This window comes from Falco punctatus (assembly GCF_963210335.1).
Source record: "Falco punctatus genome assembly, chromosome: 2".
In the NCBI taxonomy this organism is placed as follows: domain Eukaryota; kingdom Metazoa; phylum Chordata; class Aves; order Falconiformes; family Falconidae; genus Falco; species Falco punctatus.
This window is the reverse complement of record NC_137581.1, coordinates 3,317,637-3,339,965: the sequence shown is the minus strand read 5'-3', so window position 1 is coordinate 3,339,965 and position 22,329 is coordinate 3,317,637. Positions and strand designations below refer to the sequence as shown.

The following is a 22,329-nucleotide window of genomic DNA, read 5'->3' as shown; positions in this document are numbered from 1 at the left end:
TCTTTTGCCCCAGTGGGGTATGACATCGTGTTGCTGCCGAGTGTGCCTAGCACCATGCTGGGAGTATGAGCTTTCTGATAAACTGTTGTTTCAGGTGGCAAGAAAAGAGCCCAGAGCAATTAAAGACATGAGAATCACCAAGCAAACAATGATCATTTGTTGATATAGACAAATTATATTTTAAAAAACATATGCATTCAGCAGCAATTATGGCTTATCATCCCATTTCTAAATGAAAGTAATGGAAAGCAAACTTCCAATAATTCATATTTGCCTGGAATTATCTTGAAAAACTGGCCTCCAAACCTGACTAGAAATGCGAGTCTTCTGCTGGGGAGTTTCAGTAGTGCTGACCACAGATGGCATTTGGATTTTTTATTCTTCTTTCTATCTTTTATGTGTCCTACAGGGAGAAAAAATGAAAACTCTGGCCCTACACCTATGCAAATGCTGGGGAAATCAAGTCCTTCTCCCTACACTGTATAGACCATATGTTAACTGCGACTAACATGAGCTTGTGAAAATAGTTCCATAGGTAAGGGAAAACTTGGAGCTTGACCTCCGTGGTTTCACCTTGCTTGAGGAGTTCTATACAAATTCCAGGTGTCTGTCTTCTGGGATGTTATATTTAGCTTTATGCTCCTCAAAGAGCTTGTGCAATTCATTTAGGTATTTCTGATGGACTTGATCAACCTCTTCCTCAGAGGGTCTGTGCTTCCTCTGCACTGGAATTGGCTTCCCAACTGGAAAACAAGCACAGGCATTAGGAGAAGGCAGTGTCAGGTCCCTCTGAACACTCTGCACAGCTTAGTACAGAGCTGGGCTCCACCTCTCTAAGGATGTGGCAGACAGATCAATATGACCAGTCATGTCCTGGAGTTCAGGAGGCAGCACAGACAAAGAGGTAGGGAGATGGAGGTTCAGATTCTGCCTCTGCTGTTGGTCTCCAAGGTCACATCTGCCCTTGCCTCAGTTTCCCCATCTGCAAAGTTCATTAATGCCAAAGACTCTCTGTGTAACTCTTTGAAGTAATAAGTACTGCATCCCAAAGCAGTCCCTACAGCAGCTCCTAACATCTCAGATGTGCTGCAGATAAAGGTAACATCATCCTAATATTTGGGTTGGGCTTTACACGCTGTTCCCGCATGGCCCTGGGAATCTGCATTGCAAATGGGGATACAGAGGCACAGCAGAGCCCAAGACTATCTAAATACACTAGCAATTGTGGTGGTCCCACTTTGCTCAGGTTACATCTTCTGTGAAACATCTGATTTTTATTAAGAATCCAGTACACACTCATCTTTAGAAAATCATGCTTTTTTTTCAAGGACAAATCTAATTAATTTGATTCCTAGCATTAGAAGAAGCCCCTTCCCAACTCCCAGAGCCACCAGCAGCAGGACCAGGTGCTTGCAGGGGACAGAGGAGTCCATGAGACACCTCTCTTGCTCTGGTCTTTTACTCAAATTGTGTTTGTCAAGTGATGGAGGGTTTCATCATTGTGTAATGCTGTTCCTCATCAGACTAATGAAGAGCCCTTGTGATACTGCACAGCTCATAAAACCATTGAGACAATCCAAACACGTTGTAAAACAATTAGAAGTAATTACTGGCTGTCAAACCTAATCAGTGGGGCAAGCTCTGACCTTTCCAAACAGCCTCTTTAATTAAACTAATTCACAGAGCATCAGCTGTGCTGGTGGGCCAAGCATGGAATTGTTGAAACCAAGCAAAACTTCCTCAAAATCAAAGACTTTCTTGAAATATGGTCTCCCATGGGCATGGTTTCTGGTACACACAGCTTGCCTTGTTCACATGCAAATAGGTTGGGGTTTCCAGCTGTGTCTGCATGAGACACTGAGCAAACCTGCAAACTGCTTAGGTGTTGTCCTACCTGTATTTGGAAAATTGTCTTGGAAGTTGTTTATTCCCAGTGCTACTTCAGTGGTTCATACTACTGGATTGTGCTGGGGTTAGGGTTGGCTGCATCCCACAGGGGTGATAGGGTGGCCGTGCTTGCTCTGGGGCCTTCCCAGCACAGCCCAGATGACCTGGGCTCTGTCATAAGACCAAGCCAGAGTCCCAAATGAGTGTGGCACGTGAACAGTTGAGGATGCCCCTTTGCCAGCGCATTTCTAGCCCACCACAGCTCATGCATTCTGGCATGATGCTCCAGCCCAGCGGAAGGATGACACAACCCGGGGGCTGTCCCCAGTCTCTGCTTTGACCAGGCTGAGCATGGCCAGCATCATGCCGATGTGCCAAGGAAGGACTTACCCACGGTGCAGATGGGCCGTCGGTAGGGTACCAGCCCGAAACTGTACTGGAAGATGCCTCGCGCGTGGAAAAGAGGAAGGGAGATGCCCATGATCTGCTGGAGCCGGTGCTGGAGCTGCCGCAGCCAGGAGCCCTTGGGGTTTCTCACCTGCTCGAAGAGGTCATTCTCCCCAAAGGAAAAGATGGGCACCAGTGGGGTGCTGTGGGGAGTCAAACCCAATGTAGAGGCATGAAGATGAGCAAAGCCCACCCCAAAACACCACCACCCCCTCTCCAAAACAAGCAGGAACACCCCATTAACCAGCCACAGACCAGAGCATCCCTCCCCAAGCACGCCTTGACCCCATCCCCTGCGTCACCCGTGCTCAATGGCAAGTCGGACAAATCCCTTCCTATTCTTCAGCAGCAAGGTACAGGACCCCGGCCGGGCATCCAGCGCCTCCTGTGCTCCACCGACAATGATGGCCAGCATGTTTCCACCCTCTGGCTTCTGCAGCACATACGATGCACTCTCCTTGTCAGAGGAGACAAGGCCTGTGGGCAGAGAGGGGAAAAAAAATGAGCATCTTTAAAACCCACATGACTGTGGTGTGCTCTGTACCTTTTTTTTCCCCTATTATCCAGCTCCAGAGGGGTGCTAGGCCCTTTATTTTCAGAGTTTTCCTACCCTTTGGCAATCTCAGCCCAGCAACCCTGAAAGGTACTGGATTCATGCACAGTTCTGCTGTGTGAATGTACAATTATCCCTTTGCTGTCTGGCCCAGAAATGAGAACTGGGAAAAAAATCAGGAAAAAAGTAAACTGAGAACTAGCTTCACTTAAGCCCCAGGGAAAATCTGTTTCAGTTTGCTGTCAAATGAAACCGTGTCCAATCCCGAATAATTTTAAAGTTGGTGAAACATTCACTTGAGGTCAAAACACAGATGAATTTCACTGGATGCTGCTAATTTAAAGTGGAATTTAATGCAGAATTTGGTCCATTGATGTAATTTACTTGCAAAAGTTATAAATCTTTAGTTCAGAAACATTCTTTAATTCAGAAACATTCAGAAAGCAATGTTCTTTTGATATTTTTTAAAAAATCCTTGTTTCAGGGGCTGAAATAATTTGCAAATTAAACCCTCTTTGTCAAATTGACCTGAAAATAAGCAATGCACCAAACTCCCACATTACAGTGATTGAACCTTCTTTTGCCTGGGTCATAAGTCTCTCATATCTCACTGTTATGATTCCTCGCTCTCCGTGTAAATATTTTTCCAGCAGCAGGAGCCAGAGTTTATGTGGAAAACAGGGTGATGTATGCCCTGGGGTATCTCAGATGGAACTGGATGCCTATGTTTAGACTGTTGAATCCTGCCCATGACATAGGCCCATTTGGCTGGAGAAGTGGGCATTCCCCAAGCCCACCAGTTAGAGATGGAGGTCATCTCCTGCCGGTCTCCAAAAATCTCTCCAGACTCCCTTTCCCTTCTCTCCATTTAATTTTTACCTATTCCTTTCCATTTCTTCTTCCTCTCTTGCCATGTGGTTTTGCAACAGTGTGAGCTGCTGTTTGCATCCTCTCTCCCTAGATGCTGCTTCCTGCAAGCAGCAGCAGCCTCAGAAAAATAGGTTTTCTCCTTCTTTCAGTGGAAACCACAATTTCAAGCCTGAATGTTATTTGCATGGAAAGAAAGAAATGCAGGACCACCCCACGCTGCTGGTCTCAACATTTCTGTTTACAATTTGCTCTGCATTTTGTTTTTACTCAGCACCTGACACAGCAATGCCCAGTGCTCAGAGGCAATATACGAAGTTGAACAACAGAGATAACAGCTAGGAGGGAAATTTTTAACTTCAGAGAGTTTTGGGTGCCACTTCCAGTAGCTGCATCCATGCATGGGATCTGACTGGCCACCAATGGGGACAAGCAGACCCTTGATTCCTCTTCCCCTGGTGTCTTCACTTTCTGGTCCTCAGAAAAGCACTGACTCATCCCGCCAGTTGCCATGCTGCTGCCCTGCTTACCTCCACTCATCAAGTAGTCCCTGAAGAATGGGATGCGAAACCACAGGGAGAGCATCATCAGGTGTGGGGTGATGCCTGGGAAGAGCGTGGAAAAGCCTGACGCCTCTGTGCAGAAATTGAGAAAGGCTCCTGCTGCCAGGACCCCATGGGGATGAAATCCCATCAGGTAGTTCTGCCTAGGGTCCAGCTCTGCCGTCTTCACCAGCTGGACACAGGGATGGAGCCAAAAAGAGACTGTGAGTATAGTGCTGTCACCCTGGGGGAAGGGAGCTTTGGCTATGGAGTGTAGGTGAAGGATGCCTGGAGTGGGGTCCCTAGCACCTGCTGTGCCTCTTGTTGGAAAAGGTCAACTGGAACAACCAATCATTTTTAACTGAGATGCATTTCATTGCCTGTATTTCCATCTCCTCCCACCCCTTGGTCCAGAATGACATCTCCAATGACACAGTTCCACATGTTGCCTTGATCTGGCCTAGATGCTGTTGGGATCCTACTTTCTTTAAAATGTCCTCCAATATATTTTCTAATATGGGGAAAAAAAGTTGAAAAGTGAGAAAAGGGTGATTATTTCTACTTCCCCCTCCACCCCACAAGCAGAATAGCAAAAGGAGTGCAGAGTCACTCTGGCAATGATCCATGTAAAGCTGCTACCTGATCAACAACATGGTATGGACCCAAGGTTTATCCTGTCCTGAAATATGTGTCAGGTGGTTCGAGGATGCTTCTGCCCATGGTAAGGTGAGATCCAGCTCCCAGACATCTAACAGAGAACAGGATGATGGTTTTCTTGCCATCGGGGAAAGACTGCAAGAACCCAGCCACTGGTGCCCGTGTTACGTACCCAAGCAATCCCTGAGTCCACCAAAAAGCAATAGATTTCTACCCAAGGTTGCTGCGGTTTTACTGGGAGGAGGGAATGGGGAACGCCCATGTCTAGCCTTTAGAGATGGACAGTTGGCTAAGGTGAAATCCTCAGCCAATCTGAAAGTGGGTTTGGAGCCTGGGAGATACTACATGGGAAAGCAGGCACTACAGCAGAAGAGGAGATGATTAAAGGGAGATAAGGAACAACCAGCGTGTGGACTCCCTGTGTTATACTTGCTATAGGCTGCTGAGAGGAGAGGGGCTGGTGTGACAAACCCACCCTGCAGCTATGCCACCGAGAAGACTCTGCCATGCCAGCATCAGCCAGCATGTGCATAAACCCAGGCAGAAGCAGTCAAAACTGAATGCTGATGCCTCTGCATGCTTCCTGTGGGTGCCAAAGATGCTCACAGCACCGGAGAAGGATGAATCTTTCCAAGGTTAGCCATCACAGAGCCACCATGCATTTCCAGACAACTCAAAGACATTTCTGCTCAAGAAGAAACAAAGTGTTTTAGTGCGTCGCCCCTCCAGGTACCGCAGTCCCATCTGAACTTGGGGAGCAACTGATGGTGCATGTGTTTTCTTAGAAGCAGCCAGAAGCGCAGGTTAATCATGAGGGTGTATTTTACTTCCTTACATCATGGCTAATTTCCCATCTGAGCTAAGGCACTGTTGACTGTGCACATGTGTTCACTCAAGCGCCTGCTCCTAATGAGGGGAATGGACAAACAAGAGTCCCACTGCTGCCTGGGTGCCGAGGTGCCTAGGCAGGAAGAGGGGCAGATGGCTGAATTGCTAAGTGCCCAGGGCCCCTTCCACCATTTGCTTATTTTTGAGTAATCTCAGCTTGCATCAATGTTTCCTGCATTCATCTTCAGCTTCCAAACAGCCTTTCATCTCTGCAGTGATTTATAAGCAGAGAGGTGAGACACTGCCGTGTGTTGAAAACCACTAGATTTCTGGCTGTGTGTGTGCAGGTAACAAGAAGGGTGTTGACAGCAGGCTCAATGTCTCGTTGCACCCTAAGATCACATCACCCTCCTCGCTAATGAAGAGCTGAACTCAGGGTATGCACTGAGCTGTGCGAACTGCTTAATGGGAGAGTTCACCTGTGCTAAGGCACCACACATCCTCAAAAGCGTCCCTAGGAGACACCCAGCTGCTGTCTTGGTGCTCATCCCAATAAAAGGGAAGGGAGGAGAGGAAAGAATGAAGAATAGGGCTTGTAGCGATAGGACAGGGGGGAATGGTTTTAAACTAAAAGAGGGGAGATTCAGACTAGACACAAGAAAGAAATTTTGTACAATGAGGGTAATGAAACACTGGTACAGGTTGCCCAGGGAGTTGGTTGATGCCTCTTCTCTGAAAATATTCAAGGCCAACATGATCTAGTTGAAGATGTCCCTGCCCATGGCAGGGAGGTTGGACTAGATGACCTTTAAAGGTCCCTTCCAACCCCAACCATTCTGTGATTCTATGATAAGAGGTGAGGGAAGAGAACAAGGGGGTTATGACCCCTTACAAGGGACTGGACACCCACCAGCCAGCAGCCTTTCCAGCTCTACTTCTGGTTGATCACATTTGCTCTAGTTGTTTTCCATTGAGATCACCTTGTGATTTATTTTATTTATTGTGGTGTGCACTTGTTTTCAGGTACTGCATTTTTCATCGTGCTTTTCATTACCATATTATTTGCTGGGCTTTTTTTTTTAATGTTAATTCTGGCCACAAACAAAGCTAAATGCAACCCTCGGTGTTTTACAGTGCCACTGGGTGGCAAGTCTGTCTCTGATAAATGATTCCTTATCTCCCTAGTGGCCTCAGTGCCACTAAAGTCTGGAGTCCTACCAGCCGCTGTTGGTTCTGGACCGGGTCTTTTAAAACACATGCATTTTGGAGCTTAACCATGATCTGTATATCTATTGCTATGTATCCTATGCATCCAGCTGACAGGAGCCTCATTAAGTTCAACAAGGAAAAGGACAAAGTCTTGTACCTGGGGAGGATTAGCCCCAAGCACCAATACATGCTGGGGGGCACCCTGCTAGAAAGCAGTTGGCAGAAAAGGACATGGGGGTCCTGGTGGACACCAATTTGAACATGAGACAGCAATGGGACCTTGCAGCAAAGAAAGAAAATGGTGTCCTCAGCTGTGTTAGATAATATTGCCAGCAGGTGCTGGAGGTCATTCTTTGCCCTCTTCTCAGCACAGACGAGGCAGCTCTGGAGGGCTGTGTCCAGTTCTGGGCTCCTCAGTACAACGGGGACATGGACATCCTGGAGAGTATCCAGCAAAGAGCCATGAAAATGACGAATGGACCAGAACACATCTGCTGTGAGGAAAAGCTGGGAGAGCTGGGACAGTTCAGCCTGGAGAAGAGAAGGCTCAGGTGGATGTCATCAGTGTACATAAATACCTCAGGGTAGGGTGTGAAGAGGACAGAGGCAGGCTCTTGTCAGTGCTGCTCAGTGCCAGCACCAGAAGCAATGGGCACAGAAGGAAACACAGGAGGTGTGAACATGAGGAAATATTTTTTCACTGTGCGAGTGACCAAGTACTGGCACAGAGAGCTTGTGGAGTCTCCATCCTTGGAGGTATTCAAAAGCCATCTGGGTGCTGTCCTGGGCAATCAGCTCTCAGTGGTCCTGCTTGAACAGGGCATTGAACCAGAAGACCTCTGGAGGTCCCTTCCAGCCTCAACCAGTCAGTGATTCTGTGATTTTTGACTCCCTGCTTTAAGCCATGGGCAGCTAGAGGGTAGGAGTCTAGTCACGCACGAGTTGGTGGAGCTGGTTAATGTTTCTGCAAGAGCTGTCCCCCGCAGTAGCACTGACCGCATCTTAGTGACTTAGTTGAATTATGTGCCTTTCAGCTTTGTAGACAGGGCTCCTTCCAGGGCATAAGACAAGGAGGGGAGAGAAGGCGCTCGTTTTGTCACAGTGCCTGCTCACAGTTGGATGATTTGGCCAGAATTTGGAGAGAAACCAAAGAGCTTGTACAAGACTGAGAAGGAAATTTGCAGCAGAGGAGAGACTTGGGCAAAGTCTTTTACACCATAGGCAGGCCCCTGGACTCTAAACAACCCTTCTCCTCCTGGAAACTTTAACGCAAAACCTCGATCCTCCCATCTGGACTGTTCCCAGTGTTTATTCGTTTCTTCCCTCTCCTCCTGCCAAAGGTTAATGTCTGTTCCCAAACTGCCAGGAAAGTCACTGGGTGACACCACACAGCCCAACTCTCCTGCACTCCAGCCACGAAGTGCTTAGCGGGGCTGGGGTAGGGGTGCAGAGGGGTGGGACTCTCCTCCCTCTGCCGTAGCAGAGTTGTCATTTCCACACCCACCGGATGGCATTTGCTGTTCTGGTCTTTCTGGGTGAGTTGAACTTTTAATAATTGTTAAAGCACTTAAGGGTCCAGCCAAGCCGGTCTGTGCGTAAACATCTAAATGAGACAAGTGCCTGACCCAAAGTTTTCTTGGTGAGACAAGGCCAGTTTCTCATCTCAGAGGTGTCTGAGGGATGCCAGATTAATGTGTATGACCTGTGGTCCAAAGGCAAGGAGCTGTTAGCAGCTCAGGGTTGTGCTCTCCACACTGAGCCATGGGTTTGCTGGCTTCCCCTGAGCTTTCCCTTGTCATGGTCAGAGTGCTCGCTGGTGTCTTGGCTGATGACAGCAGGAATGACCCCTTCTCAAAGGTATTATGAGGCCTTGAGATCCCAAAACTGGGGTCATCTTGCCCTTCCCAACAAATGAACTTGTTTGTGTTTTGAAGGATGTGGTCTACTTTATGCTTCTCCTTCATGAGGAAATATCTTGATAGCTACAGTTTTTCAGTGCTCACAGTGATTACCCTGTAGCAGAAACTCCCCTTTTACACTGTCTACTCAAATGTGGGTCCAAGACATGGGTGAAACCCTTCCCCAGTTCCCCCAGCTCCCGCAGAGATGTGGTGAGACCTGTTCCATGCACTGCCAGCCATGTTGGGGAAATGCATACACAGATTTTCAGGAGCTCTGATAAAAGCCCACGTACTGGTGAGTTTCTCAAGCAAATTAATCCAAATTAATTTTAAACTGGATTAGTTAAACCACATTAACATCCCAAGTAGATGCTCTTAGCTGGAATTAAAGTGGCCTTTGTTTGGTATCTGTTTTGTTTTGGTTTGGTTGGGTTTTTTTAATTAATTTTGGAGTGGAATTAAGCTAATTGGAATTAGGGCTTCTGAGTGACTGTGTCAGCCCAGGAGTTCAGCACTGGTTTAACGAGGCTGCTTCCATTCACCCCTTGAGCTGCGGCTGGATTTTCCTGGTTGTCCCCATGGCAAGAGGGAGGACAGGCAGTTCCCTGGGTAAGGTTGGTGCGCTAACGCTTGAGGGAAGTAACATTCTCCCTGAGCCCGAAGGGAGCTGCACTGGAGGTGAAGCAATACCCAGGCCCCCAACCAGCATTGTTTGCAGGGCTGAAGGGATTAAAAAGTCATTAAGTGAGGAATTAATGAAGTCAAGTTGAGACGAGTATGGGCCCTTGTCCTGGTTTCGGCTGGGATAGAGTTAATTTTCTTCTTAGTAGCAGGTGCAGTGCTGTGTGTTGGATTTACGATGAGAATAATGTTGATAACACACTGATGGTTTTCGTTGTTGCCAAGTCATGTTTATGCTAAATCAAGGACTTCTCAGTTTCTTGGGCTCAACCAGCAAGGGGGCTGGAGGGGCACAGGAAACTGGGAGGGGACACAGCCAGGACAGCTGACCCGAACTGGCCAAAGGGATGTTCCATACTATACGGTGTCATGCTCAGTATATAAACTGGGGGGAGTTGGCCAGGGCTACTGGTCGCTGCTCAGGGATTGGCTGGCCATCAGTCAGCAGGTGGTGAGCAATTGTATTGTGCCTCACTTGGGTTTTTTTCCTCTTGTAATTTATTACTCTCTCCCTCTCTCTCTCCTTCCCGTTGCAATTGTTGTTATCAGTATCATTATTATTGTATTTAATTTTATTTTATTTCAGTTATTAAATAGTTCTTATCTCAGACCACAGGTTGTACATTTTTTCTGAATCTCCTCCCCATCCTGCTGGCCAGGAGGAGCAAGCAAGCAGCTGTGTGGTACTTAGTTGCCAGCTGGGCTTAAACCAGGACAGCACTGCATGGTGCTTGCCATGCCAAGGGACACATACTCAGGGAGGGCACTGGCATGCCATGACATTGCATCCTTAGGGATAGATGAACATATGGTGGGAAACGGGGAGCAGCATGGCATGACCCCCCCCTAGCTGTTCACAGAGCAGAGGAGGATGTGGTCAGGAAGGCTGGTCAGTAAGCTTCTGCCTTCTGAGTGAAGTCGTCTCCCAAAACTGAATTGCTGTTGTATTTCTATCCTTCTCTGGCTCCAAACTCTGTTTCCAAGGATGTTATGTTCATTAATCTGCTCTTAAGTAGGATACACCTCCTTTCAACTTTGACCTAAGCAAATCCTCATGTCCCTCGCTGTCCATGGGCAACTCCAAAGAGCACTTCTTGGAGGATGAAACATGCAGCCAGTTTCTATGTAGGATGAAACCCAGCAGAGAAATCCAGAAACCCAGCTAGATCCAAAGGACAAATTGTGCCAAGGCAAAGAGAATGAGGAATCCCATGCAAGGGTGGCTAGATGGGAGACCAAAGGGCAAATATGTGAATACTGCCAGCCACTGCTGAGGAAGATGGGTTTCAGGTCCCAGCAAGGATGAGGGTCTGAGAGGGACTAGTTGGAGAAAGAGGGTTTTGAGTACTGAGGTTTTCTCCAGATGCCACAAAGCCAGGTCAGAGCTGTGTTTGCAGCAAGTATCAGGGAGTCTGATCAGCCAGGTGGGTTTAAATTGAGTTTGGATGGGACTTCACTACCCTCACTCCCAAAGCTGGATAAGGACGGCAGCTCCAAAATACCCAGGTCCTCCCTTGCTCTTGTGTGATGCTGCTTTTGGTGGTCTTGTAGGACCTCCTTTATGCAGTGGCTTATCACGTTGCTTGGAAGTGCAGATGGTGGAACACAGTCCTGCAGTGGACATGACCTTGGCCATGGCCTCTCTCTTACTTAGGGTCACCTGAGGGCAAAGAAGAGAGAGCCAAGACATGCGAGAGAAAAGTTCCTGAAGAAAGTACAGAGAGGTGGCTTTAGGCCATTTGGCCATGTCTTGCTTGTGCCCTAACAATCCCTCATCTTTCATCCAGCCAACAGAAGGAAACAAAGCAAACAACCAAGACTGCTGGAAATCAGAAATGGTATTTAACATCATGGGCCATGACACAAAATCCTCATTTACAAATAACACCACTCTTCATGAAAAGAAAGAAAACATTCCTGTCAGGGCTTGGTTCACACAAACTGGACCTGTCACCCCTCTGCAACACCTTGTACTTCTCCAGAACCAAAACACACTCAAATAACCCCCGTCATGCTTTATGCCATTATGAGAATGAATGAGCTATGGGATGGAGCCATCCCAAATCACGTCTCCTAGGGTTCAACTAATTCTCCAATAACTCATTTTAGTTATGCCAACAAAGAAACAATAATGCCAGCAAGTCCCCAAGCATAATGACAAAGGCCGGGACTCTGCCAGGTGCTGTAGATAATAAGGTCCAACTGGCACTTGGATAACCCCAAGGCTAGTAAGAAATACCCTGTGGCTCTTCACAAGGTACTGCCCCTGGTAGCAGCACAGACCTTTACTTTCTAAAATGTATAATGTATTGCAGGATATTGAGAACCCCTTGTCTGTCAACAGCAGAGGCAACACATTAGTCTGGACTTGAGTAATGTCTACTTGATTGTGACAATGTGGTGTCGTAAGGAAGCGTTCCACTGAGACGGGTTCATGTTTGCAAAGGAGACTTCAGTGCAGTGAAGACCAGGGACCATCCCCACGCAGCAGGCACTTTTCAGGCTGCCCTGAATAAAGCTGGTAAGATGGTGCCAGCTGGGTTGCTCTGAATAATGACAACACCTGAAGACAAATTTTTTTCCCTTTAAGAGCTTAATTTAACTTCCTGCTGCCAGATTTAACTTGTAACCCAAGTTCTGTGATCTAAAGGTGAAATGATTGGTCTAAGCTAAGCATCCAGCGCCAATTTATAGTCAAGAAAGACAGTGACTTTCTTTTGAAAACTATGGTAGAGAGAGATCTTGTCAAGCTTATGCTTTCACCATTTCTGCCCCACCCCCACCTTCTGCACATCTATGGTGCTCCTCAGCTGAGCCTGCTGAAGCACATTGGCTGTATGAGGGAGGCTGGTGACAGCAGTCTTAGAGCAGCAGGAGAGGCTGGGGAGAAGTAGCAGTGAAGATGTGCATTCGCTTAGCCATGTGACGGAGAAATTTGTTTTTACTGTAATGCTGGGTGTATCCTTCATAATAAAGATTCACTGATAAATGATGTGGAATCACAGAATTATTTAGGTTGGAAAACACCTTTAAGATCACGTCCAACCATTAACCCAGGACCGCCAGGTGCACCACTAAATCGTGCCCCTAAGTGCCACATTTACATGTTTTTTGAACACCTCCAGGGATGGTGACACCACCACTTCCCTGTGCAGCCCATTCCAGTGCTTGACAACCCTTTCAGTAAATAAATTTTTCCCAATACCCAATCTAAACCTCCCCTGGTGCAACTTGAGGCCGTTTCCTCTTGTCCTATTGCTTGTTACCTGGGAGAACAGACCAACCCCCACCTCACTACAGCCTCCTGTCAGGTAGTTGTAGAGAGCAACAAGGTCTCCCTTGAGCATCCTTTTCTCCAGGTTAAACACCCCCAGTGCTCCCAGCTGCTCCCCATCAGAGCTGTGCCCCAGCTCCATTGCCCTTCTCCAGACAGGACCGTGCCAACAGAGATAAGGGTTTGGGCAGGGACCTGCCAGCAGCAGACAGATTACTGATGGCTTATTGAACATAGCATAGGTAGAGCAGTTCACAATATCCAAAATCTCTCTGGAGGTAGCATCAACCCACAGCAGGTATCACCAAATATCTGTTCACACATAGTCAGCCCCAAACAGATTAATTTTGCAATTTTTCATATATTTTCCACAATTTTAAGACACAGCTGAGCTCAGCCGTGTATTGCAGGCCTACCATGAGGATGTATAAAAAAGGATTAGGAGAGGGTTAAAACACAGGGAGAAATAACTTTCCTGGGCAATGCACTGGACCCCACCTTGAATTCTCACTGCTTTTTTCTCATCATCCTTTTTAAAATCACCCAAACTCATGCAGGTCCTTCCTGATCCTGTAACTCCCAAACCCCAAATTAAAATACAGTCTGCTCCATGGGGAATAAAGCTAGCAGCAAAGTGGTACTTGTGCAAGGGTGGTATCGGCAGAGGGTGCTCCTTGCATGCACTGCACAGTCCAGCTCAGAGCCTGCACGCTCCCAGGTGCTGCTTGCTGCAGCAAAGCACAAATTCACACTGCCCAGATCCCTGGAAAACAGAGGCTCATCCCAATCTTTCTTGGCTTTCACGACAGTAAACATGATCAGAGATCTCTTAAAGGCAGCATTTAAAGCCGCTTCTTAAAATAAAAGAGCAGGCAGCTCTTAATGCCTCCAAACACTGGCACTTGGCCATGCTAAGTTTGCTGCTGGGATCTGGGAGGATTAGGAGCCACCTTTAATCTTCCCAGAATGACTAATTCTCCAGGGCTCAACAAACTCAATCTACACACAAACACGGCCTGGGGTGCTGGGTGCCCAACTGGTCCATGTCCCAAAATCCTACTCCCCTGGGGGTTTGGACAAGTGGGGCTGATCAGCTTGAGGAAGAAAAGGCTCCAGGGAGACCTTCTAGCATCCTTCCAGTACTTAAAGGGCCCAACAAGGAAGCTGGAGAGGGGCTTTTTACGAGGCTATGTGTGTGACAGGACAAGGGGGAATGGCTTTAAACTGGAAGAGGGGAGATTTAGGTTGGACATGAGGAAGAAACCCTTCCCCGTGAGGGCGGCGAGGCGCTGGCCCAGGCTGCCCAGAGCAGCTGTGGGTGCCCCATCCCTGGCAGGGCTCAAGGCCAGGCTGGACGGGGCTGGGAGCAGCCTGGGCTGGGGGGAGGGGGCCCTGCCCCTGGCAGGGGGTCTGGAACTAGATGGTCTTGAAGGTCCCTTCCAGCCCAAACCATGCTGTGATTCTAAGTGAGAGGTCCACTGCAGCATCCAGCTGCATGTGTTCAAACCAAAAGCCCAGCTTCGTTCATCCTGAGAGCAGTGTGCTGGATGGTTAAAGCAATATTTGCAATGCTTAACGCCCACTCTGCTAGGCACAGGTCAGCTTGTGCTCAGCGGTATGAAATGAAGTGCCTTCTCTGCAAGGAAGAAAATGCATTTGGGGTTTATAGGCGGGGAAGCAAGGCTGGCAGATGGGGGATATAACAGAGTATAAACCCAGGAGTGGTGTGGCCACGTGGGACAGGGTTTGCGTGGGCTACCCAGAAGGTTTCTAGTGCAATGAGCAGGGAGCAGGGAGGTCTTCACACTGTGTGGTTCACTGGGGAGCTCCTTGCTGCGGGATGCCGGGGTTGCCGAACGTTTTTTCCGTGCTTTTGTAGTGACAAATGGCAGAAGATGCATTCAGCGAGGACTGCTAAATCCTATACCCTGGCTTAGAAAACCCTTGAACAAAGAAAGTCCAGAAGACTGAGAAAATGTTTGGGGAAATACTATTATGTGGTTTCTTGGTTCTAATACTCTTTTTGTTTTATTTTTGTTTTCTGCTGTCCTTTTGTGGAGCCTCCTCTGATTTCCCCCAGACCCGCAGGGAGAAAGGCTCCACTGAACCCTCCCCGCCTTCACCCAGCAAGCTGCAGCCAAACCCAGTAGCCACGCTCCCTCTACTGGTCACTGCTGGTCCTCCCCGCCTGGCAGTGGCACCCAGGGAGGGAAGGACAGACAGGCAGCGCAATGCGGAGTTAAGGAGGGGGGTCAGAGGGCTGGAATTAGATGAGCTTTAAGGCCCCTTCCCACCCAAACCATTCTGTGATTTTGCGAAATAATTTGCAGAATATGTATCGCATATAATCGTTGCAGCCACATGAATAGCTCATAGCAATTCTAGCACTTTCCAAGGCAACCCTGAGAATAATCTGTTGGGTGTTTCCTATCAAATGTCATCAGATAGTCTCTGTTCCTTATGGTAAAACTCACCACAAGCTTTCCTGGGCTGTGTTCCTATTCCTGCCCAGAAGATTATGATGCATCTTTTGGGGGCCTTGCTTTGAACCTCATCCAGAAGCCGTTAAATCACAAGTTAAGCTCCGAGATCAGCCATAAAATAACTCACTGCAGGTCCTCAGCATCACTTTCTGCCATGTTTTTGAACAAAGAAACTCAATGGCAGTAGGATGCATGCAAAGCAGACTTTGATGGATGGTCTTGCAGAGAGGCAGCTGGGAGATGCAGTTCACCCAGCTGAGACATGTGAAGTTTGGCTAGCGTATGGCAGCTTCCAGCACAAAATCAAGTGAATTCATTTGAATTGTCCACAGCAGTGGAAAGGGGCAGTGATAGCCTGGTTCAGCCCAGCACACCAGTTGCACCCAGGTCCTGTGAGAGGCAATCCCAGCTTGCACAGTACTGTATGCTACCAACCAAACGTGGTCACGGACAACACTTTGCTCCTTTACCTCCTCCAACCCAAGAGGCATATTGGGGATGAGATGAAAACTGAAATGAGAGGAGGGCTAATCAGGGGAAATCAAAAAGCACCAATTTTCCTGGTGCAGCTTTTGTTTTTGGAGTATCCTGGAGGTGGTGCCTTTACACACAGGTCTAAGTATATTCGTGGTGTTGCTCTTCTGGAATGACACAGTTTGCCTTGCTATCAAGCAATGTTTCCACACTGATAAAAAGAAACAACATCTGCTGGGACAAACTGTAACAAGGTTGTGTCTTGGCAAAGACACCATTTTACCTGCAGCATTAGGGTCAATATTGTACTGAGTTGTGGCCTGCAAAAGGGGATGATGTGACATCAAAAGATACATTTTAGGCATCATCATTTTAGGGAAAGATGTTGTTATAACACAATTGTGTGTAAGATCCACTCAGAAATGGTAGGAGAGATCCAGGCAGACCCTATCTTCTCATTTTTTTGCCCAGCCTTGACTTCTGCCCTAAATTAATCTCCTTGCACACCAATCTTGCAGTCTGCACACCAGGACCTTAAAAAATTCAGGTGTGTTTATTGGGGATGTGTGGATTTTTCTTCCTGCTGAACTGAAGAGAGAAACCTTGTGTTTCACCATTGAAGTGCAGGGCTGGGATTTGAAAGAGTTGGCTCTTATTTCTGACTGAGCAGCAAACCTGATGGGTGACCTTGGGCAGTCCTCACTTTCCTCCAGCTCCCCCTAATCCTTATCCCAGGCCCTACTCTCTGCAGGATGGACTCCCAGGCCAGGCTTTTTTTTCTGCTTTGGGCTGATGAGTCCTTTGGCTATTTGGGCTCCCCACTTCATTTTACCTGGACTGCAGCACCCAGCTCCTCACTCCAGGCTCTCTCTAACCAGCTGTGGGCATCCTACCTGAGTTCCCTCAACAGGCAACATTTCACTGAAGGAACTATCTTACATCCCACAGCTTGGTCAGCCTTGGAACTTATTCCCTTGCATGGCCCATGAATGCTTCTGCTGCATTGCTCAGATTTGTACCGACTTGTGATGACTCTGAGGCAAGACTTTGTGCTGGTCCACTCATTCATGCCATGCCAAGGGGATACCAGATGAAAAGTAAGATCAAAGGCCAGCCATATGCATTAAAATAAATCAGAAAATGTCACAAAAGTCCCTCTCAGGGGAACAGCAACACTGTGAGACTGCCTAGTGCGCATCCAGCTTTATCCATCCAGCCTCTTCCCCAGCAGAAGGGGATGCTGACCTTCCAGGGCACCAAGACCTCTTGGATTTTGGTGAAAAGTTGGCCCTGTGTCCACTGGGTAAATGCTAAGCAACCTGAAGAGCAGCAGTGTTGCAATATAGACATGAAAACCAGTTAATGGGAGATTTCCTTAACTGCTGGAATGCAGTGAGGTTAAACAGGTGAGTAAAAGCCAGATGATTAAAGGATGCAGTTGATGAAAATGGTGGTCTACATTTTTTCTGGGTCTTGCAGTAATCTGTGAATTGGAAAGACAATCCTTCAACACTGACCTCCCAGCACCCCATGGCATGACTGCTGGCCCCAGACTACCTCCAAGCATCGAGGATAAAGTTGGTCTGTGAATGTCCTAAGAGCCGATGGATCAGTGGCACTTACCGTAATGGGAAAATAGTCCTTCATGTACCTCCATACGATGCTGTTCCGGATGGCATGGATCCGTCTCCCACCCTTCCTGGGTTTTTCCCAGTCTATCAACCACCATGCAGTGTAGAGGGCACTGACCAGCCAAAAACGTGTGAAGAAGAGGATGATGAAGGCAGCTGTGCAGCACTGTGCTGAGAGAAAAGCCAGCAGTGAGTTGGCAGCTGCATTAGGTGGACTTTGTGAGAAGAGTGATCCACTTGAAAGGTCTGTGTTTGGACCTCGGATGGAGCCCACGCCTTCACTAGGCTTGCTGCTGAACTGTTCTATCAGTGTGAAGGCATTTTTGATGCAGAAGTGATTTCTTTCCTATCTGCCCCAGGCCGCTGGAGAAGAACCAAAGCACCATCCTTGCGGAAACTACCTTTCTCCAAAGGCCACCATGTCCCCCTCTTCCCACACAATAGATACACCTCACTGCATCCAGAGGGTTCTTGTGGATCAGATCTCTATCTCTTTGCTGTCTGGCTTTTCTCTGGAGTTAGTCTGATCTCTGCAACAATAATGCCTCTGTTTTACCCCAAATCTCCTGTTAATACCCCCTGATGACACCTGGTATTTTGCAGTGGCAGCAAAGCAGGGCACTATGCCTTATTTGTACAGTCCCCAATAGCTTTGTCCTGAGCTAACAATTCCCCATTTTAATTGCATCCTTGATTTTTAATTTTTTATCTTCCCATATATAAGACTTTACTCTTTATTGAGTTTTTTCTTATTGATTTTGGACCTTTTCCTCTACTTCTCAGGTTCACTCTCAGCTCTAATCCTGTCCTCCAGAGGATTTTCAGTTCCTCCAACTCGGTGTCATCACAGATTGTAAAAGGATGCTGCATTTCATTCCCTAAGACATTAATGACTTGGGACTTTCCCAAGTCATTAAAGGCTTCTCTGACCTGCTTCCAGTCAGTGCTCAGCTTTGCTCTCTACCTCCCCCCTCCCTCATGGTCTGTGTTTTGGCATGGGAACAAGAGAAGAAAATTTTCTGTGCAAATAAGCACCACTCGGTACATCAAATCCCACCCAAGCTCAACACTGTCTGTCTGTAGAGACTGGGAAGTGCTGATGGCCACAGAGCTGCCACCTGCTAAAGCAAATGCCCTAAAATGTGTCTGGGAAGAGCTGTGTCCTCACCTTCTGTGCCTCTGGAAGCCTTGGTGGAGGCTGGGGGAGCTCAGGGGCAAACTGAGCCAAAGAGAACCCCATTCATCCAAGCCCTGTGCCTTCCCCAGCTCATGGATTACACCATGTGTGGTGGGTTATGTATTTTGTCCTTCACTGGATCTTCATCACAGATCTAGCACGCAGGGCTGAAAGATGTGAGGATGGAGATGCCCTGTTCAGCTTCAGCTGTGAGACAGACGCATCCATGCCCTCATCCTCTGAGACCTGGATTTTTATATTTGGTTGGAGTCATCTGACATCTCCCTCCTCTAGCTCATCTCAGCTAAGGCCTATTAGAGAGGAGGTATATGATGCTTTCGTTTAAGATCTCCTTATAGCTCCTGTTCGCTTTTACTTAGGATAAATAAGTAGGTCTGGGGTGGGGGTGGGGGGGTGGGGTGCGGGGCGCTGCAGAGGGGGCGTTGGTGATAAATCACCCTGATCCCAGAGATCTGCATGTGAAAAAGAATCCCTTATCTATTGTAAAACACGGGCATGATGGTACTGATAATTCCTATGGGGAAAAAAAAAAAAAAGCAATAATCTAGCAGGATCCTAAAAAGCAATAATCTAGCAGGATCCTACATGTCCTTAAAGCTGAAATGGGATTTTATGTCCTCGTATAGAGACACTGTGGCAGGCACCTGGGTAGGCACTAACACAGCGCACGGGGAAACGCTGCAGCTTTCTGCAGAGCAACAGGTCTAACCCGCAATGCATCCTCCAAGTCAGAACAACCCACTGCTCCTACCTGGTGCTACTCCTTTCAAGCGCTGCAGACACCGTCTTTGTAACTCTTTGAGGAAAACAGTGTACAGCACGAAACCAAGTTCCAGGGTCCACAGGAGACGTAAACACTACTTGAGGACCGACGTGGGGGTTGCAATTTCGCTGCACCTGGGAGCCATGTCACCAGGTCTGTCACAAAACTGCAATGCCTAATTCTTTTTTTATCTTACCGTGCAAAGTTCAAAGTACATTCTGCAAAAGGAAGGAGTTGTTCTGGTCCAAATCCATGTACATATCATCCAAGTGAGGCTTTATCTTGCGATTATATAATTATTAATTTCTCCCTTGATCAGTTTGCAATTCAACTTCCATTTTCTCAGGGCAGAATTTGCACACAGTGACTTTTACTCAATCTTAAGGTTATCTTTTTTGTGTGCTTGTAAAATTTTATGGTGTCCTGGTTGCTGTGGGAAAGAAGCCCATTCCTGTCCCAGAATGGACCCTCAATCTGAAAGTTGCTTGGACCAAAGAGACAGGAAAGTTCCAGAAAACGTACAGTTAAATCCTACTGTCTGCATCTAAACGAATCCCAGCCTTAGGCAGATACATGATTATTTATGGGCTGTATTTTGGCGAGAAGGGGGCACTCTGTACAGCTGCTTGGTGTGGAAGGGGGAGTCACTGTAGCTGCTTGGATCAAGGGAGACTGCTATCCCTCTTCCAACTTTCTTGTAGACATCTGTGTGTCATGTCCTCAGACTCTTCAATGACAACATAGCAGAGGCAGTGTGGTCCCACTGATTAGACCCCGAGACTTTCTGGACCACCAGTGGCAAGATGTTTGCCACAGAGCTGCATTGCTTCTTCCTGAAACCCATGTCAGGTCCCCAGGCTGGGTTCACCACCAGCCCTGCTGCCCAGGACCTCACGCTCCTCAGCCTGGTTTCAGGGTCCCTTCACCAACACTGAGCCACCCTCTTATAGCTTATGCCGGTGATTCGCCACATTTTAGTCTCCTGGTTCTCCAAGCTGCTGCAAAATAACATCCTAGCCAAGAGAGGGCCAAATCCTGCATCCATTTGAGCTAAGGACTAGAAGGAAGGACTGTGCACTGGGATCCAAGATCTAGTTCTATTACTACAAATCCCAAGACTTTCCTGAATCCACACAGGAGGGGAACACACACTCCCCTTCCTCCATGGGTCATGTCCCAGAGGCAGAGCAGCAAGGACATCCTAAAGCCACCTCCTTGCCCCTTCTGCTTCTTTTCTACAGAACAGGGCAGAAGGGGTGGGTGGCAAACAGGAATATTTGCTTGTTATGAGGCTGTTCTCCATAATCCCCATAACTGCTTTCTTCCCTCCAGGGGAGTCCCAAGACAAAAATGAGGAATGATGAGGGTTTCTTGCCTGTCCCTCCCTGTACTGTGGACTGCTTCAAAGCTGCCCAGATGAGAACCATATTTTCCTCAACATATGCTTTCCTACAAACAACTGTTGTTTTCTGGGCTACCTGCCAGGCAAACACTTTAAAGGATATCACAAACATGGCATTAGGCTCTAGGCCAGGGAACCTCAGCAGATATGTCCCTCCTGGGGCCAAACTCCAGCCTATGTACAGCTTGCTGTGCTGACAAAGCAACCCACAAAGGGCTGTCAGGTCTTGGAAGAGGTGGGAGTCTGTGTCATGATGGACCTGCAAGTCCCTGGTTCACTAGAAACCCATCTTTGAATCCCATCAGCTGGCAGGGCTGTGCAGAGCCAGACAAGCTTTCCAGCTTAGAATCATAGAAGTTTGGGTTGGAAGGGACCTTAAAGACCATCAACTTCCAACCACCAGTTTCATTATGGTCTCCATGGGTGCAAGCTCTCTGGTGAGGATGGGGACTGCAGGCACACCACACCAGGCACACAAATGGCAATGAGATGTGATTATAACATGGCTCTGCCTCCCTGCTTTTACAGTATTCTTTAGGGCAAAAGAGTGGAGAATCTTCAGTATTCAGCCATAGCATCACTACAGTATCTACCTTCCACATTTCTGCCCCCATAACTCCCATGATTCCCAGCCTCAGGCTGCAATTCTCAAGCCATGGTTGTACACTCAGGAGGAGCAGGCATGTGGTTGCAAACAGACATGATCCTCGTCTCCTCCCTCTGCAGGTCTGGACTCTTGCGACATAGCCCAACTGCACATGCTAAATTACTATAAAATGGCCTAAGCCCTTAGACAGAGCCCTTGCAAAGCAGACATCACCGTGGGCTGCAAGAGATGGTCTAAGGGCATCATGCCTGTCTTTGAAATCATATCAGTTCAGTTATCTGAAAATGGCCAAATAATCCTAGGCAGGGCTGAGGTTAGCTGCTGTACTGTCTAATCTGTCACGGAAAGCGAAGAGACCTCTTCAAACCTAATCCACTGCCAAAGGGGCTTTGACAAGCAGGAAAGATCCATACAGACCCTAAATCTTACACTTTCTGTTCAGGCCAGATGCAAGGAGGTTTGGCTGTGGTTGTCTGTGGTGAGGTGTGGCTTTGGGTGAACCAGTCGCAGGGTGTTCTTGGACTACTGGGCCACCAAAACCTGCACCCAGCCTGTCAACCAGGGGGGCTTCTGAAGCAGCTCTTCATTGTGCAGGACACAACACCTCATGCCTCCATGACCATGCAGGAGTCAGTAAAGAGAGGACGCATCCATGTGGATGTGATGGCTTTCTTGGATTCCCTCACAGACCGAGTGGTTTCCTGGGCTGGGCTCCCTCAAGCTGAGGGCAAAAATTAAGTGTTTGGTGGTGGGTGTCTCCTGTTAAGTAGTTTTGTTGTGAGCTGCAAGTCCCTCCCTGGATGAAAACATGGGCATATCACAGACAACACACAACTATATGCCACAGGCTCCAAGCGAACCACAGGCTACAAAACACACGGTGGGCTTTTCTGGCCAAGTCCAAAGAAGGACCACATCCCATCAA

General features: G+C 47.9%; 1 protein-coding gene across 1 annotated transcript in view; it reads right to left on the bottom strand.

Moving 5' to 3' along the window:
• Nucleotides 1-385: 385 nt before the first annotated feature.
• Nucleotides 386-22,329, bottom strand: part of MOGAT2 (monoacylglycerol O-acyltransferase 2) — a 33,341-nt gene continuing 11,397 nt past the window's right edge. The window contains exons 2-6 of the mRNA XM_080376225.1: nucleotides 17,427-17,605; nucleotides 4,285-4,489; nucleotides 2,637-2,811; nucleotides 2,278-2,477; nucleotides 386-743 (exon numbers count right to left, since the gene is read on the bottom strand). Coding sequence (XP_080232351.1) covers nucleotides 589-743; nucleotides 2,278-2,477; nucleotides 2,637-2,811; nucleotides 4,285-4,489; nucleotides 17,427-17,605 — 914 coding nt within the window. The 3' untranslated portion in view covers nucleotides 386-588. The remainder of the gene's footprint in view (nucleotides 744-2,277; nucleotides 2,478-2,636; nucleotides 2,812-4,284; nucleotides 4,490-17,426; nucleotides 17,606-22,329) is intronic.